We start from the raw sequence: 16,942 nt of genomic DNA, 5'->3' as shown, positions 1-16,942 counted from the left end.
GGTATTTATTTAGCATGTTGTGTTTCGAAGTATCTTTGAAAGGTCTAGGCAAAGCTATTTCTTGTTGTATCACTACTGGATCGAAGTACCTGCGTTTGAACCAAGCAATAAATTAGGATGAGTAATATCAAGTACTAGTACATCACGTAGACGATTAGAGATCCTGCCAGCACGCAAGCACGTAACTAAATAAAGGAGCTTCATATAAAGTTCATGGATATAGAAAGGATAGGGGAATAAGAGAAAAGATGTACCACCATACTGATCTTCATACACCGTCCACTATCATTCCATCTCTGCTTGGTATAGCATTGTCGGGGCTCTGCCTCTCCCATATGCGATCGGGCTTCCGTCGTTGTGGCTCTCCCTCGCACAAGTCTCTCGGCGCACTACGCGCTGTTTCGTATGTTTCTCCATCGAGTTGGAGCTCGCTCAATGACGTTCGAGCGCTCGCCTCGCCCAACCGGAGACCCATTCCAAGGGCATCAGAAGAGGAATAAGCAGCGGGCGTGGCTGGTGTAGAATAACTAGCTGCAGGCGTAGAGGGTATAGAAGAGAATGGTGTCGAGGAAGTGGATGAAAGACCTGGAATAGAATTTTGCCTTTGGTGTTGTGCGAATAGCGATGAGGCAGGATCAAAGGGCTCTGAATCATCATGAGATTGCTGGCGCTGTAAGCCAACAACGCGCAGACGCTCAACCCATCTGAAAATATATCAGTTAACAAGGGCATTATGTGAAAGAACTTGACATACGCATCAGCACGGTCCAGACTGTCCTTAACGACGCCGGTAACACCGCGCATCATGTCTAGACTTTCTGTAGCAAGTGCCAGAACACGCTGTGCAGCCTGTGTGGCAGCACTGGTCGTCGGCCGTAAGCCTACACGTACAGATCCCAAAGGGGATGATGCTCGAGAGGATGTAGGTGTACATGCTTGAGAGCGGTCAGGGCCACCGGCACTGCGTTCCTTATGTCTGGTGGTCCGTGCACGTCTCATAGATCCAGCACCGCCAGCAGCAGCGCCAGCTGCTGAACTAGCACCTGGGGCACCGTCTGCAATACCAGGAGCTGAATTAACACTGGCAGTTGCCCAGCGCTGAGGTAGATGCAAGATGAAGCCCCTGACACGTGACCGAGCGGGCTCCGGGAGGGCACTGCCGGCATATTTGCTTACAATATCAACCACTTGGCGAATGGTTTGCACAATATCACGACGAACGTCGGTTAGCGTCCGCATATGCGAAGGCGAGATAAGAATATCGGTGCCTGATGAAGAGTCCGATGGATGCAAGGATTCAATAAAATCCCTGAGAATGAGGATCTGGGCATCAATATGCAGTGTGGCGTACTGGTGGGAAATCACATGCGTATGAGATCTGGAGGAAATACGAAGGACAAACCTGGAGCCATTGAAGACAGTATTTGAGACGCCGCATACTTTCTTCGCTTACGGCAGCACTGATGCCTCCTGCTTCTAGGAGGACAGCTTGCCAGCGACTCCTCTGCACCACTGCTTGCTGACCTTGAATGTCAGCAGGTGTAGTAATTTGATTTTGTGGGGATGGTGTTTTGTTATCGTTCGAATATGGATGAACAGGGGATGGACTACGGGCTATAATGACAGATGAGATGATATGATAAAATAATGTAATGATGCAATCACATGGTTGTGGGTCCGTGCTTTGGTGTACTTGCCGCGAGCTGAACAAATCCCGACTGGTCTGCTCTTCCCCTGGTATTCGCTCTCTGGATGTCTCATCAACTTGCATCCGTTCGAGGTCAGTATTTGATGATGGACCATATCTACCGAGCTGCGAAAATGAATGGAGATAAGCTAATTTTGAGCACAAAAAAGATTGTACTGACTTTGTCGAGTTGCCTACAGGCAAACTCGTCCAGTTGATTGACATCAACGGGTAGCCTATCGATTACGGGACGGGATATGGTCTTGACTGATGACTCCATCATCTCAGCACCATACTAAAGAATGATTGGGGTCAATAAAGACGCGTATAGGTTTCAAGAAGCTCACCTTGACAACGCGAGAACTGGCTTTACCATGTTCATATGCTCGCAGAGCAGTGTTGAAAAGTGGAAAATTTGATACTCTGGCTACAAAATCTGGAGAGGTCGTATCCGGCGGCAGAGAAGGGGATGGGGTCGATAGCGCGCTCGAAGCTGGTGTAGGAATTTGGGCTTATGTGTGCCATCTATATCATCGTTGTCGAGTGGGTGAAGTCTACTCACCATTGCTTCCAGAAGCTCTGGCACCATTCCTCATATCGCCCAGCGCGCTCACGGCTATGCGCACGCTCTCGTCTTCATCTTCAAATGTCATGTGTTTGCTAACAGTTGAAGACGGCGGTGGAGACTTTTCACACATCGTAGAACGATGTTGACGATGGAATAAGTAATTGTCAGAAAAAGCGAGATGCTAGAGAAGAGACACTCGCAATTGCACGTGCAGACCAAGATTATCACAATAATTGGGGTACACATTTTCACGTGTTAATCATCTGACCAAATACTACCGCGGCTTGTGGTTGGCCACTCTTTATGCACTTGACTATGCCAAGTTACTACATCTCTACATTCCTCTCATGAGATAGCACTGCTGTTGGACGTCTGAACTCATGTGTCGTTCAATACTTTAATTCGTCCACTAAGAGGGGCATCAGTGCACCTAAGTGTTGAACTAAACACGTGCGATTTTTTTCACATGTTAAAACGTGTTCCCGGATCTATAAGACTTGCAGTACTGAAGGATGTCGTTTGGTGAGCCTTCTCTTGGTCGTGTCTATTTGTTTCCGTGGATGGTACAATGACTCTGACTCTGATAAAGTTCCGGAAATTTCATCTTAGAGCGAACAAGACTCTATGACAAATTCGATGTGTACCCCAAAGTCCTCCAAATGTCTCACCTCAGATCACTCTATTGATTTTAGATCTCAGCGGCACCGAATGGCTCCAGACTATGTCAGCCACCGCCATTCAATTGTTCCAAACTGGTAGGCTCGGCGAACATGGACTCCCATTCAATTGATTTCCAGACCGAGTACTTATACTCGTTTCCAGTTATTTGGCTGGTACACAATACCCTTGACTCCCCCTTATATCTCGTTCAGCACGACATCCTTCATGACTGAATTTGCTGGGATGTTCCATGAAGATATCTCCAGTCCTGACGGCAGCCCCGACCTGTGGATGGCTGACACTTCATTTGCGTCTTATGCCCCTGACAATTATTCCACCATGTATGACGCCGATGGACTCGGATACCACTCGGATTTCAATGCTATGTCCCCCAGTATCGGAAGTAGTTCTACCAGCTCCCCTGCATCCGACTGCTTCGAACTCCAACCCTCGGTCGAGCCCGCATACGGGCTTGGTATCTCTCAGTGGTTCAGCAGTGACGAAGAAGGACAGTTTGATGCCCTAGGCTTCGTGCGTGCAGAACTCCCTTCACCGCAGATCCTCACGGAACAAGCACCTCTTCGTACCGTGTGTATGTCGGACGTTGTCATCTCCAACGGATTATCATTATCTCCGTCATCCCTCCCGCCGCCCCAGCCTAGCTCGGACCATCTGCCTTCCATGCCTTCTCCCCCCATTCGTGCTCCTCATTGGCAGCGCCAGGGCAACCAGCTATTTGAAGAAGACTCTGACGCCGAAAGCGAGGGAGACTTATATTACCCCTCTGACGCATCCGACTCTCCTGTATGCCGCTCAGCTGATCCAGCTTCGCCCCTATTCCAGTCTTTGCCAGAACCGCCTCATCGTCGCAGACGCCAGGACGTCAGTCTTCCAATCCCCGTTCCCAATCTGACAAAGAAGTCCCGCGGACGCAAGGTTCCAGTCTCTTCAGGGGGTGGTCCCGTCTACGCACGCAGCAAAGACAGGTCGAAGAAGGGCACCAGGACATATACCTGCCACGTCGATGGCTGCAGCAAGTGTTTTGTCAGAAGCGAGCACCTCAAAAGGCACATCCGGTCCATTCACACCAACGATAAACGTGAGGGAGACGTTTATGTCTTTCCTGCATGCAAGAGTGACTGACTTTTTAACTGACATAGCGTGGGTCTGCCCGATTGGGGGGTGCGAAAGGGAGTTCAGCCGCCGTGACAATCTGAACCAGCACATGCGTATCCACAAGAGTCCCTAAGATGGTCACTTCCTCTCATTACGTCCGGATGTACGATAGCGCAAAGTGTGGAGAGGCAATTTTTTTTTCCGTAAACGTTGATTTCATCCCGTTCTTTGTATATGTATCTATGACTTCATATCCTGATCTCTACGATTCACGATAGTCACGATCTACACTCCAACCCGTATCTTTATTTTTATCTATATCATTTCATGGAAGAATGCGCACGTATCAATGATCAAAATTTAAGAAATAACACCAGTCTAACATGATGAAAGCCTGGCCTATTGTCCTCAGTACTAAAGCAATCCGTGCTGCTGGTACATAGCATGAGCACTTCTGAGAAGGCGACACGGTTATCTTATGAGCCGAGTAGGATTTACTTACATTCTCCAGAGATATGAAGAATGCCATCCGCTATAAAGAACACAATCAAGCCTATGCATGGTACCAATTACAAGAATTTTGAACGGTTAGAGGGAGAATGAAAACGTAAATGGGACCCCAAGGCTGGACTAGGTTCGAGAATTATAAACACGAACTGCAGAGCTTGTATGTCGTTCCATGTGAATATAGTCACCAATTTATGTAAATGGCTGGCAATAATGATAGTCCGTATAGCGAAAAAGAAATTAGGGATGGGTGGTTGGAAAGCAAATAAGCTGCTATAACTACGGGATTCAAGAGAGACCACGAGTAAACGGGTGCACGAACTCTTTTATACCGCTATTCACCAGAGCTATGACTCGTTCAATGCGTGAAGCTGAGCAGTCACAAATTCAGCTACTTCAGTGCTCGATGCGCGGGATTGAGCGGGAGCCCAGCATCGTTGAAGAAATTCTTTGTAGCATTCTTCGAGTTTGGGAACTTCGGGGTCATCCTGCATCGGTAGCTGGTTCCCGGACTTTGCTATGACCACATGGCAGTTCCGGATCCACCAGTAGGGCAGTTTCCCCACCAGTATCTTGGTGCCCTAGTCAAAACTACACACGTGATGGCAGATTATGAACTCACTTGAAGCATAATACAACCAAAGGCATAGACATCAGTTGACATTGTGGGTAGTTGGGACTTGGCCCCGCAGATCAACTGAGGATCGGTCCATCTTGGCTCTTGAACAACTGAATAATGTGCAACAAGCAAGTCGGCAAGGTCGTAATTGGCTAAACAAGCCTTGCCACTCTCATCAATCAATACGTTGAACTGATAAGACGTCAGTATAGCGTGTCCCTCCAACATACAATGGCAGCACCCACGCCAGTTAAATGCCCATGTACGATATCCTGGGAGTGGACTAGTTGGATAAACTAAGTAGTTGTCACTAGAAGAAAGTAGGGAACGAACTGTAACAGAGTCCACTTATAATATCATCCACCTGTGTAACACCACCATCAGAATGCGCAGGATAGCTGTTGCAAAAATACGAACAAGGGAGAACTTGAGCAATGTCGAAAGAAACGGATATTGATTGTCCAAGTATTGGGTTAGAGTTCCAAGGCTCATCCATGCGGTAACCAAGGCCGGAAAGACACCGAAACTGGAGGTCAGGCCAAAGAAGCGAACAATGTTTCTTTGGTCAAGTTTCAGCCACTTTTTACACCGCCTAAGTAGTTTGGTTCGCAACTCAGGTTGTGCGGGGTCGAGATGTATCACCTGAACAGCGACCTACAGGCAAAACAAGTCGATAGCTAATGATAGTGGTGCACATGTGACGTACCTGCACTTTTCCTGAACCAGCGAGATGATGGTCACAGTGCCAGATGTCACGAAAACCTTCATTTGCTACCGCAAAATCATGAAGTCAAATAATCTGGTTAACAAGATCACCCTCAAAAGCCTGAGGTTTAGCCTTTTTAGGACGTGTGGACGTGTTGCCACTATTCAGCGAGCTCTGTTGATAAGTGTCAATGTTCTGGCGGATGATAGGATGTTTGTTCCTGTACAATGACCATTAGTCCATGGTTTACAGAGATAAAATCACAGACGAATTCTCAACATCAAAGTCTTGGTTCCTGGTGTCGTCGTGAGCAAACACATCGGAGATTGTATATTCGTTCAGAATTGAAACGTCTTTATTACTGCTTGGCTCAGTATTTTTGGGGATGACGGCAGGGCGAGTTATAGCGCCGTCCAAAAGTCGGGCAGCTCCACGATTTCTGGGCTCTGTTGGGTGACGATTTACTAGACTGATGATTCGCGCGGTAATCCGGTGAATCATGGATCCTACGGCATTACGAAGGGTCGAATCATGGCTGCGCCACACTAAAATGCCGAATCATTATATTATCAATTACAAAGGCGATCTATCTTGCCATGTGTTCGAGTGGTCTTCAGAAAGTTGTCAATTTGGAAGGCAGATGGACGAGAGGATGGATGAGCTGAGTTGCGAGGACTTGGCGCCCAGCAGCTTCGAATGAAAGCCCAGTGCTTTTTAGAGACACTCGGGGGTCGTCTTGGAATGTTCCCATCGGTAAGTTTTTTGATGATAAGGTGCTCGGCCGCTACTTCTGACCACGGAAGTTCGCCAGAGAGTACCTTTATAGGCACACATTGACTTCAAACATCCGGCATATGAACCAAAGCCTACCTGCAGCATAATACTGCCAAAGGAATATATGTCACTTTCAAAGGTGGAATGCTGACCAGCGCCAATGATGAGCTCCGGAGCAGCCCAACGGATAGCTCCAGGGCATCCGATATATACAGCACGTTGTACTAAGCCTCCACATACGGTGGACAGACCAAAGTCAGTAAGGCACGCTTTCCCCCGGCTATCAATCAACACATTATTCTGTTTGAGGTCGTGAGCACGGTAAGCACAGCGTGACAAAAACTCAGCTTACGCCTGAAAGGTTACCGTGCACCACCTCAGATGTGTGTACTATCACAATAAGAAGCAGCAAATGAGTTTTTATACGGCATGCGAGCAAGCATATCCATACAGTAAAGCACGCCAGCTGCAATATCTTGGAGCTTGGGATAAATAATAAGTATTTATACGGGGCATCTTTACTGCCACAATACTTACAAGCCCAAATCGTTGTCTGTGGTTAAATGCATCGTGCTGACTAGAAAGAAAAGTAGTGAGCGTCCCGTTTGGAAACCAAACGGACACCATGGAAATGGATGTGGCCGGATCGCCAAATCCCGATGCGACTCCAAAGAGACGAGCTATGTTTTCATGGTTCAATCGTCCCCATATGATTAAATCATGATGTACCTGTGAGATGATTAAAAGGTTTGAAGCTATCGTCACGAATATACTAACGATTTCCTTTCTTCTCTCACAAGGCACTTGTATAGTCTTTACTGCGACCTGCCTTAGGAATTAGGATTGAATTTCATATGCGTTCACCGACATGTCTCGTACCTCAAGTTCCGTGGATAAGTCGGAGCGCCAAACACATTGGCGCACGTTGCCAAATGCTCCGGGTTGCGGATATGAACCGTTGGGAGTGATAATGTGGTCTGTGAGGTTAGGCAAGGTGAAGAGCAGATCGGAACTTTAGAAAAATGAATGAGCCGACATTGCTGATCCAGTAGATTGGACACGCGGCGCCGGTTGGCGACTCACCTCATGATTATGGAAGGAGGCAGGGAAAACTTGAGCCACGGTCAATGTCAGTTTTGCAGTTTTAGCAATGATATGGGAGATATACATCAGCCTATCTTTGGTAGGGATTCTGGAGAGCACTGTTAGTTGAAGGCGAATCGCTAACAATCAAAGTACATACGAACTGAAACCAGGTTACTGGCAGCGGCCGCTGTGTAGCACCGGGCCAGTTATGGGGGAAAGGAAACACTAGCGCTTGCCAGTGGGCTGAAAATACTTGAATCGGACACATGGTTAGACTCGTGACCAGTCCGTCTGAGGCAAACTATAGATTTGAGCACATCGTGTACTACATCACGACCCGGGTGTCCGTAATGAACCAGACAACCCTAAGGCCTAGGCCCTGAGGCTGTGTCAATCAGGTGATTCGTGGTAATGCCGGTCATTACCACCGCCGTGACCGTGGCTGAGCACGACCTACAAACGGATCATTATGAAGGACTTCAACAGACTACTAGTAGTGGGTCGAGAGACCGCACATGCACGTCCAGCAGCTACTTTGATCCAACCTTTGGAACAACCATCCGAGTCATCCTGGACAAGGGGTGAGTTGTGGAAACAGAATTCTGATCGAGACTGACGAGAACTAGACTATGGGACTCCGCGATGTTGAAGATGCCTTCAACCGTTATATTTTCGATGAAGTGCCTGTCCGCCTGCTATACTTGCCGCAGATGAAGCTCCTCGAGAGAGACTCGTTGAAGCGTCTTTATCAACCTCATATCGACCACATTACAGAAGCTGATCTGAACCACCCAATCGACAGAAGTGCAGCGATCGGAGGGAAGATCAGAGAACAATTGAAATACGGCATCCTTTCGCACCGCTGGCTTTCACTAGAACCAAGCTTTCAAGACATAATGAGCGGCAAAACAGTGGATGGGCCAGGCTGGGACAAGTTGAGAGAGTTCTGCCGGGTCGCCAACAAAGTTTATGGAGTGGAGCTCGTCTGGTCAGACACTTGCTGCATTGACAAGTCCAGCAGCTCTGAGCTGGACGAGTCTCTCCGGTGTATGTTTAGGTGGTATCGCAATGCACACATCTGCATCGCCTACCTTGCCGAAACGACCTCCATAGATCAATTTCATAACGACGAGTGGTTCACTCGAGGATGGACCTTACAAGAGCTACTCGCTCCTAGGAAAATAAGATTCTTCCGCAAAGATTGGATGCCGCTAACAAACTACACAATCGACAAGGATCGCCCTGCTGCCGATCAGCCGATCTTGGACATCATCACAGAAGTCACCGGTATCTCATCACAAGATCTACAAGCCTTCGTCCCTGGTCCCTCCCAGGTTGACACAAGAATGGTATGGGCAGCAGACAGGAAAACGACTAGAAGCGAGGACGTAGCTTATTCCCTCATGGGAATTTTCGATGTCAGCATTCCGATCGCATACGGGGAAGGCGCCCAACGGGCATTTTTCAGGCTCGTTGAAGCAATCATGCAGGTATCAAACGAGCCAGGAGTCCTGAATTGGGCCGGAAAACCCGCACAGATACACAGACTGTCCACTGCATTCCCCTCTGCTCCAGCATGCTACTTAGGACATCCTCACTACGATAGAAGCCTTGCAACAGATGAAAAACGCGAGTTCGCTTTGACAAACAGAGGTTTGCGTATACAGCTCCTCGTCATACCGGTCGACCTTGTCACTACTTTAATCCCCCCAGCCACATCCATCCAAGATCGCGCAACGTTTCGTTGCAATGCATTCAAAATAAATGGCCTGACAATCGAAGGCCCTTCTTTTCCTGTCCTTGAGAGGACTGGGACAAATCGGTACGCATACTCTTTGGGTATCATCAACTATGCCATGATCCAAGGGGAAAGCAAGGATCCTGTCCTTCCGAAATCGTGCATTGCTTACCTATTGATGCGATTGAAGGGGACGCGATCATTTGCAAAAATAGTTCTTTCTGTTTGCAACGATTGGAAAAAGGTTGAAACCAAGACGTTCATCACATTCGATCTTCCACAAGACTATACTGTTGCGAAGCGGAACTTGTTGACGACAGTATGGATATGACAATTACATACCGTAATGACAATAGCGAAGCTTGGTAGAACTTACAATGTTAGGAGCGCGGAAACTCCTGAACCATCCATCCTCGCGTTCATAGTCATACCAGTTGGGCGTGGGGTGTGGCATTTAATACAGATGCTAGCTGCTAACATCGAGTGTGTGAAATTTATAGACTGGTCATGGACCATAACGCGTAAACGTTTGAACTTCCAACCAGCAGACTGTCGATCTTTTGTTAGCCTCAGGGTTTCTCAATGATATCACATCTCGTTTGTCTATCAACCCTAGCGCCGAAGCTGTTCGCGTTCCGGTGAGAGTGGTGCCAGAGGTGGGAGTTGATGTCGTGGCTATAGGCGATGGCGTTGGTGCTAGCGTTGGGGACAATCGACAGGCATCTGTTGCAACGTGGATTTTACTGAATGTATCGAATAGGAAAGCTTTGGGAGATGCTGTGTTCTGCAAGTGATGAGATGTACCTGTGGATATAAGTAGCAATGAAGGCACATACAGAGCAAAAGAGATGATAGGGGATCGATCAGTTTATAAAGCACGCGAGAGAACGCCTCTCGAATAGAGTGGTCATATATGGACTCAAATTCGGGAGATTCGTCTGAGGCGGTCCATGACGCATTCATGTATCTGACGGAAGTGTCCTGCGTGCTGTTTCATTCACGAGCAAATAATGTATGCGGGACTGGCATACCGATGTTGTTGTCCTCTTGAAGCCTTTCCGCTTTGTGTACAAATACTTTAAAATTTATGTACGGGTTGATTTGGTACACAGCGACTGAACTCTACGAGCTTTGAGACGGGATGTTGGTAGAGACCCTGTGTATCTAAATGAGGATGATAGTCGGCAGATAGATTCAGCATACGTACTCGGATGTGTATGACAAAGACCATAGTTGAGACATTGGCGAGAGATAGACCGAGTGTGTCGACGGTGACGTTTCCTGGACAGTCCCATATCTCCAATAGGATGAAGATGCTGAGAAGCGATGCTCAGTGCTAGGTAAGAGCAGAAGTCATGAACAAATACACACTCAATGAAATGTCTTGCGACACGCATGGTGGGCTCGAGATAAAAAGCCTGTTTGACTGGGAGATCATCGAAGAGGAATTAGAGTATGGAGGTCATTCCGCTCCTGTAATAGGACCAACAAAAGGAGAAGCGTAGAGATTCGCCCAGAGAGTGTATTTTTGTCCTACTGGTTCCATTGTGCTTGACGTGAAGTAAGTCGGAAGCCTTTGAATTCAACAAGCACAAACACCTCCGACTCCGACCGTTCGAAACCGGAACATAAGTCAGACTCATCAGTTCCGCTACGCCTAGTAGCATCACGATTCTCGCGATCGCATCAATGCCCTGAGCATCCTTGTTGCATGTCGTCGCTCACTGCCGCTGTATCAACACATACCTTGTGATTTTGATTGCGATGTACACTATTCACCAGATACCAATCCCGGATTATCAAATATTGCTATGAAATGGCTCGTGTATCAAGCTGTGAAAATTGATGGGATCATCACCGCATCAAGTTTCAACTGTACAAATTGGGTATGGAGATAGGTTTCATGCTTACTATTTTTGGAATCCTTGTTATAATATAAAGACGAGGGGCTCGTCGCCGAGGAGCAGACCCGCTTCATGTGGACTTGCTGTGTTTTCCATGTCTGACTAGCATCATCCCGACAGAATGTGAAAGCATCCCCAAGCCGAGATCAGGGGTGCCAATGCCGATCGGGATGGAAGATCTCTTCGATGGTAGCTTATCCCATCTTTTCAGGGGAGCGTTAGATCGTTGAGCTTTTGCAGTGTTCAAACACTCCGCCCACGTGGACTGTTTTGCAAATTCATCGCCGATACTAGCATGTAACCCTCTTTTCGGTCAAAAAAAGCGTCGAAGGTGATATATCTATCACAAACGCCATTTGCCGTACTCCACCAAGTTCGTCGCTCCCTCACACCGGTCTACAACAGAATGACTTTAATCTCAAATGATCCCAGTTGGTGGCCTTCTATCAATGCGAGTCACATTACTAGTTGTTTTGCAGGTTCGTGGACAACCAGTTAGATCGTAGACGAAGAGGGTGATACATAAATCTAACCCTGGCCGCGGTTTCGCAGTTGCTTCCTCTGCCATGTTGATGTATGATTGGGGTGAGCAATATAGTATTACAGAACAACTGATATCCTTATGAAAATTCTAGCACTGACATTCGGACAAGAGGTTAGTTGGTGCCATTAGTAATGGAGTGGCTAACTGGCTAAGTGATTTTCGTAGGTCGAACTAATCTGGGTGAGTAGAGTCCCGCACTAGAAGAACAATGCGAAAATACAATTCTTTCGCAACAGAGGCAACGCTGGTCCCTGATGACTTTTCTATATCTCAGTGTGTGTGACTCACATTACAAATCGCTAAGTTGTGCTGACTCGAAGAAATCCTAGGTGCGCTATGTTGGAATAATTCATGCCGTGTACGTTTGGAAGGCTAAGAAAACGATATCATACTAATCAGTTATCTCTCACGATCAGTATCAACATGCTTAGTACGTCTCCTCACCTTTACTGTGTGTTTTTCTTTTGACCTGTGTCATACAGTGAGTCTTCCTATCTTGGTGACAGATGCAGTAAGCATTCTAAGCTAATCTCTGCCATTCCCGTCGAGCTAACTGTTACCCTATGTAGGGGTGAGTGAGATCCTTGACAAACTTTTTTGTTCGAACATAATGACCGTCACAGTTGTGAGTTTGTTACAAGTATGTGATCATCCGTGGTCAGGCGCTTACTTGATCTTTCAGGTCAGATTATGTACGTTGCACTATATTGGATAGGCGTAACCGTATTTACAATGCTGGGCGGTGAGATATGCAGTTGCAATTCCTCAGTGATAGTGATATTGACTTGGCTGAAACATTGCACTAGTCATCATGATTGCTCGGTTGCACGCCATGTATCAGCATTCCAGAACGGTGCTGATAATTCTGCTTATCGCCTTCCTAGCTGTTGCTGTTGTCAATATAGTGGTAGCCGCAATAACGATGAAGCATTTTTCAGGGGGTAAGATTGACAGACTTTCGAAGTGCATATGGCTCATTAATGAATTACAGAAGAGCTTGTTCTCTCCGGGACCTATCAGTGCGCTATTAAATTCGAGGGAGACGCGGTCCTTCTGGGTTCCATATCTTGGATAATCAGCACTGCATGGGAGGCCCTCACGCTGTGTCTTGCCGTCCGGATCGCTGTAAAGCACTCCCGTGAACTACAAAGACATTCGGCAGGACAGATTATAAAGGACTGTTTTACGGTATTGTTGAAAACTCACGTAGGTTCCTTTGCGAGGTGAGTTCATGATATGAATGCGATCATCTTTTCCCGCTGAAGTTCTGCATGTGTTAGCATGCTTCCTGCTGCTTGCTTGAAGCTCGGTTATATGTCGCCAACGATATCAGCAGTATGTCGATCTATCCCTGATCTCTGCATGTGACCATGTTTCCGAATCATCATTTCTGTAGGACAAATACTCCCCCGAAACTCGGATTTATCTTGGTTTTCTTCAAATTTTCACGCTTGCTCAGATGTTTGTGCTGGGACCACGCCTGATCCTTAGTGTTCGAGAATATCATACTAGGCTCATGGCCCATTCAGATGCAGGTCCCAGCATGATTCCAATGTCTTTCCAGGAGCGCGTGCATATATCAACTGGCGGTGGTGTGTAGCACGGGAAATACTCGATATGATCTGTACTTGCGGGCTATTCTGCAGGAAGCGGGAAGGTTTATTTTTATTGTGGTATTTTTATATCTAAGTTTTGGATGTTCCGAGTTGGTTCCGAGTACTTATTATTTTATCAAACTAGTATTGCAAAATTTTGCGCACCCCTCCCATATGCATGGCATTGTACAATATGTACCTGAGTTTTTTTTGGAGTTTGTTGGTCTCCGAATCCATGGGGTCATCCCGTGCTCGCAGCCGGGACCCTTATTTGCTGGCTATATCCTCGTTGTCTGCGTTCCTGTGAGACTAGCGAGGACAATTAGAGTCTAGAAAATGGGGTTTCGAGCTATTCTGACACATTCAAGTGTTACGACTAGGATAGGTCGAGCTCTCCCTAGGCGGATTGCCTAATCTGATAGTGGGCTCGCTACTGGAGAGACGGGTTCACAGCTTAGCGGAATGCTAAGGTATCCTCCGACAAGCTTGGTAAGCGCGGCGGCTCGTCAAGCTGTAGGGCTAGCGGAACTATACGACTAAAGGTAGCGTCGGCTTGCCTTTAGGTGCGACTAAGACTGAAGGACTGGGACTGTCTTTCAGAGGAAGTTCTGGGGAAAACCTAGTAGAATCAAGTACAGAAATACACGATCCTGTCTGCTCTATATACTGTCGTCCGTGTGCACAGACCAATACTATGTTCGGTAGGTAAGTATGAGTGTATCCATACACGGGCATGTTATCAGATGCCATGCGGTCGATTATCTATACATGAGGCGTTCCATGCCTCTTCTATTAGTCCTCAAGGCTAAACATGCCTTGTAGTCTAACTGCGCATGCTGCGGTATGCGGCTTCTCTTCTGACCATGAAGCAGAGCTTCTCCATGATCTGGGTCGAGGACCTCTAGGTCCATCCAGATGTTGCCTAGGCTGGTCTAGGTCATCTGACGGTATCCAGGCCGTTCTAGGCGTCTTTACGTGTCTCCGTTGAGTCGGTAAGTCTTCCAAGATGGTGCATATGGCGGGATAGGGGCTAAGGTCAGGATGACCTCTGTACGAGGGGTTCTTGGTTACATGCTATTGTAACATCAAGCTGAAGCAAGTCCAACAGGTGAAGATGAGCATCCTGGCTGCCAGCAAGAGTCTGACCAGCTGTCACTGCCCTTGTAAAGCGCCAACCAACCAACATCGTCAAATGCCAGATCCGAGTGTTCTCGAGTTTGTGCACTGTCGGTGTCACACTATCTTTTTTGAGTCTGGCAGGAGAGTGAGCACGGTCGCAGGACCCTCTGTTATGGTGAAAGAGAGCCACGAACCAGCAGCTTGAAATACTCCCCATCGCAATTGTCAATCTTACATGCAAGTTGTGCGTGTATTATGATTAACGAATCATTCATTGATTATAATACACACACTCACCTGTCTGAATGTCCTGGCACCATGCGTCCAGCTAAGCGATGGCGCTGTTCACTTCCTCGCTTTCCACCACAACATCAAGTTCGTCGTTCACTGCACTCCCCACTCGCTCGAACCATTATCTTTCTTTAAACCCGTCCACCACTCCCAAGAATTCACACTACTACACCATGTTATTACTCTGTCGAGCAAATTTCTGCATCTCAGGCTGTTGTTGTTCTCGTTTCACCCGACTACCGCTGCATCATGAACCGAGTGTGTCGACGGTGACGTTTCCTGGACAGTCCCATATCTCCAATAGGATGACAGTGCTAAGAAGCAATGCTCAGTGCTAGGTACAAGCAGAAGTCATGAACAAACACACTCAATGAAATGCTTTGTGACGCGCATGGTAGGCTCGAGATAAAAGTGACTCGGAGATCATCGAAGAGGAATTAGAGTATGAAGGTCATTCCGCTCCTGTGATAGGACCAACAAAAGGAGAAGCGTAGAGATTCGCCTTCTCATGCTCAGAGACTGAGAGTATTTTTGTCCTACTGGTTGCATCGGAAATGCCTGTGCTTGAGGAAGAATTACACGTCCAGCGTCGTCTGCGCTCGAAGACACTCTCTGTTGATGCTGACATGACCTGGGGGTGGTTAGGTTGGACCGAGTGAAGCTCGGGGTGGGACGTGAGTAGCTTGAGCCGCTGGGGCAGGACACTGATCGCGAATTCGGTCAATATCAGACAATGGTACTATAAACAATAATCAGATTGTAATTTGACTAGTACTTACTAGACATTCATCATGTGCCAAAATGGCAGAATGAAATTAGAATTTCGAGATATAGGTTAGTAAATGAAAGCTGGAGAGGTGGGTGGGTGCGAAAAGAATGTGAAATAAAGTGTTCGAGTGCGTCGGAAGTGGAAGCGTGTGAAGAAGAAACGCGCTCAGCTGGATGCGTGGTGCCAGCCCTGCCGGGTACTTCCGCAGGCTCCGTAATCCGGCACGACAAGCTTGTATCACAGTGAACATGTGAAAATTGATGGCATCAACACCGCATCAAGTTTCAACTTCACAAATTACAGCTGTTTGCATATATGTTGGCAGTCACATCGTTTTTTTTGTTCAATTAGGAAACTTAAGACTTGGAATTTTTTGGTGATAGTACTGCGTTTAAACTCCTATGTATTGCAATGTCACAAAAATCAGCACATGACCGTCCGGCTCTCATGCTTGAGGAGGACCTAGATAGCAGCTTCGATGAAGACGATCTGCAGCTTTGCAATACCAGTACTATCCTTGATGCTCTTTCTTGTAGCTTCCACCGGCACGCTCGAGCTTGCGGAATATTGTTGTGAAGTGGACAGATGTTAAGACCGTGCACAAAGAGTAGGACTGATTCTGAGGGGCTTGGCTTCAGCTCGTGCGCTGCGCCCCTTACCCGAGTATGTGCCCTTAATTTCAGAGTGATGTCCGAAGGACGTCCGAAGTGCGGGAAAGTTCGGAAGGACTTTCCGGACGAGTGCAAGTAACTTCCGGACGAGTGCAAGTAACTTCCGGACGAGTGCGGGAAAGTTCCGGAGGAACTTCCGGAAATTACGATGAGGTTTCGTCCTGATACGGATACGTGTAATGGCTACTTAGGACAAGTCCTAAGTAGAAGCAAACAGAGGAAAGGCTGCAAGGACAAAGTCCGAAGCAGAATAGGTCCGGAGGACCGCGGGAAATTTTCGGACGAACGTCCGGAACCTTCGGAGGATCGGATGAGCGGATAAGCGGATAAGCGGATAAGCGGATAAGCGGATAAGCGGATGAGCGGATAAGTGGAGCTCTGGCCTAGGGAATTTCTCCCTAGGCCTGAGATGGATTTTGACTAAGTCGATAGACTAGAACTGATGTGAGGACTTAGAGTGAGATCTAGTGCGAGGACTAATATGATATTCAGACTGAGGAACTACAGGACATATACAAGAGTTTATATACTAAGGAAATAGCGGAAAGATCAGTAAGCAAGCATCCGAGGCTATGTATGAAGCATAAG

The 16,942-nt window shown here is 47.3% G+C and overlaps 6 protein-coding genes across 6 annotated transcripts; 3 read left to right on the top strand and 3 right to left on the bottom strand.

Annotated features, from left to right (window-relative positions):
* Nucleotide 1: 1 nt before the first annotated feature.
* Nucleotides 2–2,458, bottom strand: HD556DRAFT_1397448 (transcription factor Opi1-domain-containing protein). The gene is made up of 7 exons (XM_041303726.1): nucleotides 2,250–2,458; nucleotides 2,035–2,198; nucleotides 1,869–1,982; nucleotides 1,666–1,813; nucleotides 1,403–1,614; nucleotides 755–1,350; nucleotides 2–704 (listed from the first exon to the last, which is right to left on the bottom strand). Exons 1-7 carry the CDS (start codon nucleotides 2,383–2,385, stop codon nucleotides 269–271), a joined length of 1,806 nt encoding a protein of 601 aa, XP_041156599.1. The 5' UTR covers nucleotides 2,386–2,458; the 3' UTR covers nucleotides 2–268.
* A 1,138-nt stretch (nucleotides 2,459–3,596) lies between these two features.
* On the top strand, nucleotides 3,597–4,164 carry HD556DRAFT_1243641 (uncharacterized protein; the record flags this gene model as incomplete). The annotated part of the gene is made up of 2 exons (XM_041298395.1): nucleotides 3,597–4,014; nucleotides 4,076–4,164. 2 exons carry the CDS (start codon nucleotides 3,597–3,599, stop codon nucleotides 4,162–4,164), a joined length of 507 nt encoding a protein of 168 aa, XP_041156598.1.
* A 558-nt stretch (nucleotides 4,165–4,722) lies between these two features.
* Nucleotides 4,723–5,772, bottom strand: HD556DRAFT_776950 (kinase-like domain-containing protein). Its single transcript, XM_041311604.1, has 5 exons — nucleotides 5,575–5,772; nucleotides 5,491–5,521; nucleotides 5,403–5,440; nucleotides 5,161–5,349; nucleotides 4,723–5,110 (listed from the first exon to the last, which is right to left on the bottom strand). Exons 1-5 carry the CDS (start codon nucleotides 5,647–5,649, stop codon nucleotides 4,886–4,888), a joined length of 558 nt encoding a protein of 185 aa, XP_041156597.1. The 5' UTR covers nucleotides 5,650–5,772; the 3' UTR covers nucleotides 4,723–4,885.
* A 2,357-nt stretch (nucleotides 5,773–8,129) lies between these two features.
* On the top strand, nucleotides 8,130–9,887 carry HD556DRAFT_1296815 (uncharacterized protein). Its single transcript, XM_041299437.1, has 2 exons — nucleotides 8,130–8,304; nucleotides 8,350–9,887. The coding sequence occupies exon 2, from the start codon at nucleotides 8,353–8,355 to the stop codon at nucleotides 9,790–9,792; it is 1,440 nt and encodes a 479-aa protein (XP_041156596.1). The 5' UTR covers nucleotides 8,130–8,304; nucleotides 8,350–8,352; the 3' UTR covers nucleotides 9,793–9,887.
* A 79-nt stretch (nucleotides 9,888–9,966) lies between these two features.
* On the bottom strand, nucleotides 9,967–11,310 carry HD556DRAFT_1493058 (uncharacterized protein; the record flags this gene model as incomplete). Its single annotated transcript, XM_041308828.1, has 6 exons — nucleotides 10,833–11,310; nucleotides 10,669–10,777; nucleotides 10,588–10,617; nucleotides 10,493–10,537; nucleotides 10,298–10,442; nucleotides 9,967–10,238 (listed from the first exon to the last, which is right to left on the bottom strand). The coding sequence occupies exons 1-6, from the start codon at nucleotides 10,856–10,858 to the stop codon at nucleotides 9,967–9,969; spliced, it is 627 nt and encodes a 208-aa protein (XP_041156595.1). The 5' UTR covers nucleotides 10,859–11,310.
* A 93-nt stretch (nucleotides 11,311–11,403) lies between these two features.
* Nucleotides 11,404–13,571, top strand: HD556DRAFT_776832 (uncharacterized protein). The gene is made up of 14 exons (XM_041311603.1): nucleotides 11,404–11,554; nucleotides 11,606–11,844; nucleotides 11,918–11,950; nucleotides 12,001–12,020; nucleotides 12,075–12,089; nucleotides 12,146–12,184; nucleotides 12,239–12,267; nucleotides 12,326–12,339; nucleotides 12,392–12,424; nucleotides 12,592–12,651; nucleotides 12,716–12,850; nucleotides 12,901–13,132; nucleotides 13,190–13,244; nucleotides 13,306–13,571. Exons 2-14 carry the CDS (start codon nucleotides 11,772–11,774, stop codon nucleotides 13,507–13,509), a joined length of 942 nt encoding a protein of 313 aa, XP_041156594.1. The 5' UTR covers nucleotides 11,404–11,554; nucleotides 11,606–11,771; the 3' UTR covers nucleotides 13,510–13,571.
* The last annotated feature ends 3,371 nt before the right edge of the window (nucleotides 13,572–16,942 follow it).

This window comes from Suillus plorans, assembly GCF_016647745.1.
Source record: "Suillus plorans strain S12 chromosome Unknown HD556scaffold_58, whole genome shotgun sequence".
Classification (NCBI taxonomy): Eukaryota; Fungi; Basidiomycota; class Agaricomycetes; order Boletales; family Suillaceae; genus Suillus; species Suillus plorans.
This window is presented reverse-complemented; position numbering and strand designations above follow the sequence as displayed.

What these genes read in the sequence shown, in the direction of transcription:
- HD556DRAFT_1397448 (XM_041303726.1), bottom strand. Translation starts at nt 2,385, where the DNA reads ATGTGTGAAAAGTCTCCACCGCCGTCTTCAACTGTTAGCAAACACATG. An exon ending in CAGAGCTTCTGGAAGCAATG is followed by an intron (nt 2,199 to 2,249) that starts GTGAGTAGACTT and finishes GGCACACATAAG; the next exon opens with CCCAAATTCCTACACCAGCT. An exon ending in ACTGTCTTCAATGGCTCCAG is followed by an intron (nt 1,351 to 1,402) that starts GTTTGTCCTTCG and finishes ATTTCCCACCAG; the next exon opens with TACGCCACACTGCATATTGA.
- HD556DRAFT_776950 (XM_041311604.1), bottom strand. Translation starts at nt 5,649, where the DNA reads ATGAGCCTTGGAACTCTAACCCAATACTTGGACAATCAATATCCGTTT. An exon ending in CATTGCTCAAGTTCTCCCTT is followed by an intron (nt 5,522 to 5,574) that starts GTTCGTATTTTT and finishes GGTGTTACACAG; the next exon opens with GTGGATGATATTATAAGTGG. An exon ending in TTGGTTGTATTATGCTTCAA is followed by an intron (nt 5,111 to 5,160) that starts GTGAGTTCATAA and finishes TAGGGCACCAAG; the next exon opens with ATACTGGTGGGGAAACTGCC.
- HD556DRAFT_1296815 (XM_041299437.1), top strand. Translation starts at nt 8,353, where the DNA reads ATGGGACTCCGCGATGTTGAAGATGCCTTCAACCGTTATATTTTCGAT.
- HD556DRAFT_776832 (XM_041311603.1), top strand. Translation starts at nt 11,772, where the DNA reads ATGACTTTAATCTCAAATGATCCCAGTTGGTGGCCTTCTATCAATGCG. An exon ending in CATTACTAGTTGTTTTGCAG is followed by an intron (nt 11,845 to 11,917) that starts GTTCGTGGACAA and finishes GCGGTTTCGCAG; the next exon opens with TTGCTTCCTCTGCCATGTTG. An exon ending in CATGTTGATGTATGATTGGG is followed by an intron (nt 11,951 to 12,000) that starts GTGAGCAATATA and finishes TGAAAATTCTAG; the next exon opens with CACTGACATTCGGACAAGAG.